The sequence below is a fragment of the Carex rostrata genome, chromosome 24, assembly GCF_964058835.1.
Source record: "Carex rostrata chromosome 24, lpCarRost1.2, whole genome shotgun sequence".
Taxonomy (NCBI): Eukaryota; Viridiplantae; Streptophyta; class Magnoliopsida; order Poales; family Cyperaceae; genus Carex; species Carex rostrata.
The window spans coordinates 3,323,342-3,333,422 of NC_135941.1; the positions used below are offsets into that span (position 1 = coordinate 3,323,342).

The following is a 10,081-nucleotide window of genomic DNA, read 5'->3' on the forward strand; positions in this document are numbered from 1 at the left end:
AAATGTGGTGAACAAAGTTTCGGAAGCCTCATCAAAAGCAGATGTCAAGACAACAAATGTTATTGCCTGTATGACTGCTAGCAAATCAATGAATATATATATATATATATATATATATATATATATATATATATATATATATATATGTATGTATGTATGTATGTATGCACGCATATATAATGTAATTATTTAGATTGATCCATGGATCGATTCAGTACTGCATTTTATATAATTAATTTGTACGTATTACTAAATTTTGATTATTTAATTTGGTTGTTAGTCATTAATGGAAACTAATAAATTTGTGTGTATTTTCTAGCATTGTTAACTATATATTGAAATAAAATTAAAGTATTAATTAATTTTATTTGTTGATTTGCTTCTCCCTCTGTTTATTATCTATGTTGTTATTTTATATATGTGGTGTCATAAATTTTATGTTTACTTTTAATATAATTAAGCCCTCAAATTTCTTTTATGGTAAACAGAAAATTTATGACAACATGCAGTCGCCACCAGGGGCGGAGCTACTGTATATCAGGGGTAGGCAGCTGCCTACCCCTGGAATTAAAAAAAAAATTTGGACCAGGTTTTCTAATGGGCTTGAAAAAGTCTGCCTACCCCTGAATTTAAATCTGCCTACCCCTGGCCCAATTTTTTCACAGCCCATTAGGAGAACGCTTCTTTCACTTTGCTTCTGGCTCCGCTCCGTTAGCGAATAGAACCAACTACTCTTCCTTCGCTCCGCTGCAGCCTGCACGTACGCGAGACGCGACTGCCTCCGCGGCTCCGCCTAAACCGCGCGACTGCCTCCGCGGCTCCGCCTAAACCGCGCTACTGCCTCTTCGCTCCCCGCTCCTGACCTCCGCTCCGTGACCACTGACCACACCTCTCTAACCTCCTCTCTGACTTTCTGGCCTCCGCTCCGTGAGACCGTGACCACAGTGACCACGCCTCTCTGACCTCGGTAAGCTATTTCTACAATTTGTTTTAATTTGACCTGACTTTCATAACTTTCTGATATACCATGCCAGTACGACAGTACCATGTGATTCATTTTGATTGTATGCTAGTGGATTTGGGGATTGTCCTTTGTTTAATTAATTATATGAAGTCAAAATTTCAACTTGTAATTTTCCTATCTAAGTCACCTGACATAAATCATAGTTTCCATTGTATCATTGGAATTTCGGGGCTAGAAATTGGTATTTGTACAATTTAATATTCAAATGAAGGATTTATCTTTGTTGGCATGGCATGCATCATGCCCAAATTAAATTCATTAATTTATGCTTTTTGTTGGTATTTTTCTATACAAGTATGACACTCATTGGTTCTAGTATATTAATTTAATTTTGAATCTGAGTAGTTTCATATTAAGTAGATAAGAAACCTAATTGGTAAGAAACCGAATGGAACTGTACTGAGATGAATTGCATTGAGAAATTCTATAAGGTGAATGGAACTGTACTACATATCAATTTAGAAAGTTTTTTTATTTGTAATTTTCTTTCTTTAAATTTGTCAATTAGAGAATGGAGAGATTCTATAAGAAGGAATCTAAAGTTCCAGTTGCTTCATCTTCACAAGGATCACGACAAGTCGGGTCTAGCTTAGGCCCTAATCGTTCTAATGAAGTTGAAGGATCACAACAAATCGGGTCTAGCTTAGGCCCTAATCGTTCTAATGAAGTTGAAGGATCACAACAAATTGGGTCTAGCTTCGACCCTAATCGTTCTAATGAAGTTGAAGGATCACAACCTCCTTATGATCCCGCTAAAAGGAAACCCATATCTCATTATCCACCAAATGAGCAGGATTCTGTACGTAGATATTATCTAGGCAAAGGGCCATGTCAACCGAAAAATCACAATTTTCCTAAAAGAGACATAAGTGGTTGTTTGAGAAGGTTTAACAACTCTTGGTTTAATCAATACAAGAATTGGTTGGAATATAGCATTGATAAAGATGCGGCATTTTGTCTTTGCTGCTATTTATTTAGATCCGAAAATCTTGGATCAGGTGGAGGAACAAACTTCGTAGGAGATGGCTATAGAAATTGGAAATGTAAGAAAGGGTTTGATGATCACATTGGTGATGTAAATAGTGGGCACAATCAGGCTCAAAGGAAGTGTGTGGATTTGATGAGTGAAAGACGGAGCATCAAAACTTGCATAGAGAAAGCAAGTGTTAGCGATCAGATGGATTATCGAGTACAGTTAAATGCCTCTGTGGTTGTTTCTCGATTTCTCGCAAAACAAGGTTTGGCATTCCGCGGCCATGACGAGTCTGAAAGCTCTAACAGTAAAGGTAATTTCCTTCATCTTTTGAGGTATACGGGAGAGCGTAACCCCCAAATTGCTAAGGTGATTCTAGAAAATGCTCCCAAAAACCGAAAGTTGACATCACCCGATACCCAAAAGGAAATAGTTAATTCTGCTGCAGAGGAGACGATATTGGAGATACTTGCAGATCTTGACAATGAATTGTTTTCTGTCTTGATTGATGAGTCAAGAGATGTCTCAGTCAAAGAGCAAATGGCAGTTGTGATTCGGTTTGTAAACAAAAGCGGTTCTGTTGTCGAACGGTTTCTTGGTATCGTTCATGTTCCCGATACTGCAGCATTGTCTTTGAAGGTGGCACTTGAGGGGTTATTTGTTAAGAATGGTCTAACATTTTCTAGGTTACGTGGTCAAGGTTACGATGGAGCTAGTAATATGAGCGGAGAGTTCAATGGTCTCCAAAAATTGATCATGAAAGAGAACGAGTCCGCATACTACGTGCATTGTTGGGCTCATCAACTTCAGTTAACTCTCGTTCATGTTGCCAAGAATCATCACAAAATTGGCTTGTTTTTTCAAATGGTTTCTTGTGTTGTTAATGTTGCAAGTGCATCTTGTAAAAGACGTGATCAATTACGTGAGAAACAAAGAATTCGAATTGTGGAAGCCGTTTCAAATGAGGAGATAGAAACCGGAAGTGGTTTGAACCAAGAAATGGGTCTTGCACGTCCATCTAATACTCGATGGAGTTCTCATTTCAAGACATTAAATAGTGTGATTACACTATTTTCAGACACGATAGGTGTACTTGAAGAAATTGAAAAGGATGCGATTCTGAAAGAACAACGATGTGAGGCAACTGGTATTTTATTTAACATCCAATCTTTTGATTTTGCTTTCAATTGTCATCTCATGAGAACTTCATTACTCATTACACATGATTTGTCGCAAGCCTTGCAACGCAAAGATCAAGATATGGTGAATGCTATGCGTTTGGTGAAATTTGCTAAATCTCGCTTGCAAGATATGCGGGATGATGGTTGGAAATCATTATTCCAAGAAGTGTGTGCATTTTGTGTGAAACACGATTTAGACATTCCAAACATGGAGGATAAGTATGCCGGTAAGCCAAAGAGACAAGCAACAAACACAACTAATCTGCATTATTATCGGGTTGAACTGTTTTATACAGTTATTGATATGCAATTGCAGGAGCTTAATGACAGATTCACAAAAACTAATACCGAGCTACTTATTTGCATTTCATGTTTAGACCCGAGTAACTCTTTTTCATCCTTTAACAAAGATAGGTTGGTTCAATTAGCTCGATTCTATCCCCTTGATTTCAATCAATATGAACTTGCTGTCCTAGATGGTCAGTTGGAGAATTATCGCATGGATATGCAAAGTGATGATGATTTTTTAAAGTTAAAGGGCATAGTTGAACTTTCTCAAAAAATGGTGGAAAAGAGGAAGCACAATGTTTATCCATTAGTTTACAAATTAGTGAAATTAGCATTGATATTGCCGGTGGCTACGGCTAGTGTTGAAAGGGTATTTTCGGCGATGAATTATGTGAAAAACCGATTAAGGAATTCAATGGGAGATCAATTCTTGAATGATTGTTTAGTGACCTACATTGAGAAAGATTTGTTTGATGAGGTATGTGATGAACGGATTATGCAACGATGGCAAAATATGAAGGGTCGTAAAGGAGTGCTCCCTCCATTGGCTTGACTATGTAACATTAATATATTTCTTTTTTTATATGTAAACGAATATTTGTTATAAACTTTTGACTTAGTTGAATCTTTTGATGTTCAATTATATATATTGACTTCTTGTTTATTTTGATTGGTATTGTAGTTTTTGTTATGTTGAATTTTTTTTTTTTTTGCAACTATATATATTCCGCCTACCCCTGGCAAAATTCTTGGCTACGCCACTGGTCGCCACATATATAAAATAACGACATAGTTAATAAACAGATGGAGAAGCAAATCAACAAATAAAATTAATTAATACTTTAATTTTATTTCAATATATAGTTAACAATGCTAGAAAATACACACAAATTTATTAGTTTCCTTTAATGACTAACAACCAAATTAATATAATTAAAATTTAGTAATACGTACAAATTAATTATATAAAATGCAGTACTGAATCAATCCACTGATCAATCTGAATAATTACATTATATATGCGTTCATACATACATACATATATATATTCATCGATCTGCTAGCAATCATACAGGCAATAACATTTGTTGTCTTGACATCGGCTTTTGATGCAGCTTCCGAAACTTTATTCACCATATTTTTGTTGGCACAATTTGGGAGTGCAATCCATTCTGAAATTGCACCATCTCTGATCAGTGCAATATAATGGCAAATACATCTCCATTTCATCGCACGCATTTACTGTTGGTGTTGGACCTAATTAAATTTATTTTATTGAAAAACAAAAAATAATAATAATATAAAGTTCCAGCTAGCTAGCTAGCTGTAATTATTAACAACATATATATGAAATAAAAATAATTAATTACGTGCCGGAAAAAACCAAAACGAGAACAAGTAATAAGACAATCTTCATTGTAATTATTGCTTGCTTTACTCTATTCAATAATTTAACCTATGAAAGCAACAAATTATCCTAATTTAACTTATGAAAGTAGCCTAGAGAACTTCACCGTTACTAGTACCTCCAAGTTGCACTTCTACCTAATGTAGGTACGTTTTACTAGTATTTTTCCTAATCCAATTTTCCTACTGCTGATCGTTGTGTCTGAACAAGGACCTGACTAATGTTATTCTGTGCCGCTACATACACCGGTATGGCGGTATCGTGCCTTTTAATGCAGTACCCGTTGTGCGCGCCCAATTTGCCATGTGATGTGGTTGCGTGAGTAATGTCTTGCTTACATGTCGTATGGTGATACTGCCAGCCGCTTCCTGGTATAACTGCACAACTCGCACGACCTTTTCCGCTGCTTTCCAGGAAGGAATATTTGCGCTATCTCCCCGTATTATAGCATCCACCAAAGGCTTGCAATCAGAACATATAGTCACAGGTATGTGCTGAGCCTCTTTAACATAGTTCAGTGCTTCAAGTACAGCCTGTGCCTCGGCATCAAAAGGGTCTTCGCATGTAGTGTGACCTGTGTGAGCATGCATAAGCTCCCTCTTTGCGTCAAAACAGAAAAAGGCTGTACCTGTCTTTTTGGTGCTGTCCCAAGATGCATCTGTAAGAATTGTGATAGTTCCACTCGACCAAATAATTTCCCAAATTGTCATGTTAATACCCTCTACCCTTTCTTTTGAGAGCCCATTTTCAGATGCAGTGTTGCCCTTTCCCATTGCTCTTGCCTGTGCTATTATCCCTGTTGGTGTTGCAATTTCACCCTTGAAAATGTGAGAATTTCGAGCCTTCCATGCGCAGGCGACAGACAGAGGGCCACAAAGTGTTACCAAAGAACTGTTACACTCAGTCCTGATGATGCCAAAGCTGGAGTAAATGTGATCAATTTGAGATCAATACATCCACTGAATTATGGGTCCCGTGTTATAAATATCTAATTTCTCGGACGGGTATTCTCCCTAATAACCGTTCTGTCCTGAAAGTTGAAACGACATTTTCGGAGGGGCAACCTCGTCATTTCAGTATCTTAAAAAGCAGAAAACCCTCAGATCCATATATATAACATTAATTAGTACTCTTCACCTCACTAGCTCACTTCCCTTCCCTGTTTCTTTCCAGGAGAGAACGAACCAAGAAACAACAAAGAGAGAAAAATACAGATTTTCATGAAAAACCTAACTGGGAAGACCATCACTGTTGATTCGAGAAAACCGACACGATCAAAATAGTCAAGTCAGCTAGTTCACTTCGCTGTTTCTCTCCGGGACAGAGAGATCCAAGAAACAACCAAGAGGAAAAAAATGCAGATCTTCGTAAGAACAAAGATACAATCACGCTTGACGTTGAGAAAACTGACACAATCAAAATAGTCAAGTCCAAGATCCAAGAAAGGCTAGGTACATGCAACCATTTCTTACATTCTCTGTGTTTATTGCATTTGCAAGATGTATTGATTATTCTAGTCTATCCTCGACGGAATATTTCATAGTTATTGATAGATTTGGTGATATATGTTAGTTTATTTGATTGTACTGATTCTGCTTCTGCTCTGAAGTTGTTCTGTTTCATGATTATATCTTGCTTTTAAACCTTGAAATATAATGTTCATTTAGAACTTAGTTTGAGTCTTTCAAGAAATGCAGATCAACTGACTATATTATTTACCTTAAATGACTTTTCTTTTAGTCATAAAGGTGTCTCTCTGATTCTAACAATTGGTTTAAACTCTGATTTTATTTAACCAGTAAGAATACTAGAGCGTTATGGCTTCTTGGTTTGAGTTAACCTAGGTTGATTCTTTACCTTCAGAGATCATGGATTCATGGGATATGTAATGATGGAATAATATATACTACTTTAGTTCCATATATAGATCTGTATATTAAGTGCTTATGATTTGTGCTAATTAGGACTATTTATACTCTGATTTATTGATAAAACTACACAGATGCTCTTCTTTTCAGTTCTCAATATATCTGAAATAAAATCAGATATAAATATTCTAGTACGAATCTTGGTTTGAATCATCTGATCTTTGTTGCAGGGATCCCAATAAGTGACCAAAGCCTGATTTATGCCAGGAAGCGACTTGAGGATGACCGCACACTTGCTGATTACAACATCGGGAACGGTAACGTTGAAGTTCTATCTTTATAATTTAGCCCCTTATTTTGTTATTATAGGGCTTTTGAGTAAACATAAAAATATGAAAAATTAATGTTCTAGAGTCGACACTGGACCTGTTGCTGCCATATTGTTGGATACGTCTGATCAGAACAGCCAGGCGCTTATTGTCACTGCCATTTCTTTCTTCAATTGTTTATTATTTCATTTCATATCGAGTTTTTGTTGCCAATGATTTATTGATATTTTTTTAAACAAAAGTTTGCTTACAAAATACGAGACCAAGGACATGACTTACATCAATATAGACACAGCTTCAACAACTAACAAAGGAGCAACAACAGCTTACAAAAATAAAAATAAAAAACAACTAACAAAACATAACAAAATGGTACTAGAGTTGTGAAGACATAGAAGAACTATCAAGGCAATCAGATGTAGAAGTGTCTCAAGAGGAAGAAGCCCAGCTAATCCAAGTCAGACCCTTCTAATCCAAGTATAGGACCCGACCCCAGGGAGTTTGGCGGTTCCAGGATATCGGAGTCAGAGATCTCTATCGTTGTATCTGGCTGATGTAAAGGAGTAACATCAAAAGTAATAATAATGTTAGCTTAAAGAAAGAATTATCATTTCTAAATTTACACCAATAAAATGCTAAGGAAATAATAGAAGAGGTAGTCGAAGCTATAGGAGGCACTAGACTGTTATGAAAACAAATTTTATTTCTAATTAACCATAAATACCATAGTATAGCAGCCCTCATCAATTCTAGGAGTAATGTATTTCTAAGTGGAATTCCTTTATCTAAGTCCCATAAATTATCAATTGAGGTACAATTAAAAGTAAAACCATTATGAGAAGCTATCCAAGACCAAATAGATGAGATATATGGACAAGTTACAAATAGGTGATCAACAGGTTGATCACAAAAGTGACAAGTTGTCTCCATTCCAGCCTCTATGGGATAGGTTAACTTTAGTTAATACTTTATTTTGTTTAACTAAGCATATGAGAAATTAAAGGTGTCACACATGGAAGCAGAAGAATTCTCAGCAGCAATTGGAACGTTGCCAAGGACTAATTCTTCGGGAATATCACTAGTTGAAATATAAACTTCTTTAGCTATCTTGACCATTTCTTCCTTGAATATCGATGGCCTCACGTCTATAATGCAATGAAAATAAGAGATGGAGATGATCTCAGCTCCACCAGAAAATAAGAGTTTAAGGGATTCTCTTTGAAAAAAATAAATAAATAAAGAGGTATCTAGCAAACATGAGAAGGAATATATATATACATGTGTGTGAGGAGGGTTCAAATGCACCATAATTTTGTGCTCCAATATGCTCCACATCTTTTATCTCCGTTTTCAAAGTCCGAACAGTTGATCTGAACCGTTCAACATAATATTCATAATAAAATATTCTTGGATGCCAAATTTTATATTTTTTAGAATTTTTTTACTATCTTTTTACATAAGTACAATATCACTTTATCGGATGATCCAGAATCTCCTTAAAACAGTGATTTTGTATCAGTCTAAAAAAATAGTAAATAAATTATAAAAAATGTAAAATTTGGTCTCCAAGCATATTTTATTATGAAGATTATGTTGAGCAGTTCGAATCAACTGTTTGAATTTTGAAAACGAAAAAAAAAATGTGGAGCATATTGGAACACAAAAATTATGATGCATTTGAACCCTCCTCTATATATATAATGGGAAATTTTTTTTTATGTCGCTTCAAAACATGGAAATTAGAAAATTGCCACCCCAAAACATGAAATTAGTTATTTGCCACTCTAAAGTCGTTAAATTTATCAAATTGCCACAATTATACATCTAATCTACATATTTTATTAAAATTATTTTGAAAATACAATAAATTTACATACTGACTAAAATACCCCTAACCCCTCCATCCCAGCAATTGCATAAACCCAGTATCGAACCTAATCGTAAAACCCTCTCACTACCTTTTCGTCTCCCTTCCCTCCAAAAAAAAAAAAAGATGCCCCTTTCTTTCCCCTTCCCCTCCATCTCCTCTCCAGTAAAAACCCTAACACTGAGGTCACGAAATCGCACCTAAACCCAAGTTCTGTCAATCGCACTCAGTAATGTTTGATTTTGCTGTTAGAAGGAGAACAAGAGATTATTCCTCCCGGAAATTTTGAATTCGTGTTGAACTTAACCCATAATCATACTACTCTTTTAAATCAGCATAAATGAAAATATTGGGTTTTGCAGCTGCCGAACACAGAGAAGAAAATCAAAGAAGAAAGAGGATTAGACAAGATACTAAAACCAAAGTAGAATCTCCAAACGGCGTCGATCCTAATAGTGCATGCCCAAGGTAAATTTTCCGAGAAGAAAGCAGGGCACCAGGGGTATTTTGGTCAGTACGTAAATTTATTGTATTTTCAAAATAATTTTAATTAAATATGTAGATTAGATATATAATTGTGGCAATTTGATAAATTTAATGACTTTAGAGTAGCAAATAACTAATTTCATATTTTGGGGTGGCAATTTCCTAATTTCCATGTTTTGGAGTGGCATAAAAAGAATTTTTCCATATATATATGAAATACCGCCTTTGACACATACCTTTGAAACGTGAAATTATGTTGCATTTGGGACATAAGACGCTTTCACTAGTAGGAATGCACATTCTATAATTAAATTTAAGGCTAACAATTAATTTAGAAATTGGTAAATAAATATATTTGACTGAATGAAGAAAACATTAATTATGAGAAATTGAGAATAAAATTGGTCGTACCGACAGAGAATGTGATCACAGGTTAACAGCGTGGGTTCTTGAAGCCGGTTGTTGCTGTCATAAAACAAAAGATAATAAAAATTACAGCCTATGGCAATATAGGTAGGTTGTTAAGCGGTAAAATTATGGCATTAAGTGAATGCCATAAGAGAGAAATGGATTAAGTGGTAGAAAAGTAAATGAGAGAAATATACCAAGCAGGGCATGTGAGCAGACACTCAAATCTATATATGAAGTCTATATATG

General features: G+C 35.5%; 2 protein-coding genes across 2 annotated transcripts; both read left to right on the top strand.

The window, feature by feature from the left end:
* The first annotated feature begins 1,535 nt into the window (after positions 1-1,535).
* LOC144575272 (uncharacterized) lies at positions 1,536-4,200 on the top strand. The gene is made up of 3 exons (XM_078325366.1): positions 1,536-2,882; positions 3,085-3,144; positions 3,655-4,200. Exons 1-2 carry the CDS (start codon positions 1,536-1,538, stop codon positions 3,118-3,120), a joined length of 1,383 nt encoding a protein of 460 aa, XP_078181492.1. The 3' UTR covers positions 3,121-3,144; positions 3,655-4,200.
* LOC144575273 (uncharacterized) lies at positions 3,258-4,019 on the top strand. The gene has a single exon (XM_078325367.1). It carries the CDS (start codon positions 3,258-3,260, stop codon positions 4,017-4,019), a length of 762 nt encoding a protein of 253 aa, XP_078181493.1.
* Positions 4,201-10,081: the final 5,881 nt, after the last annotated feature.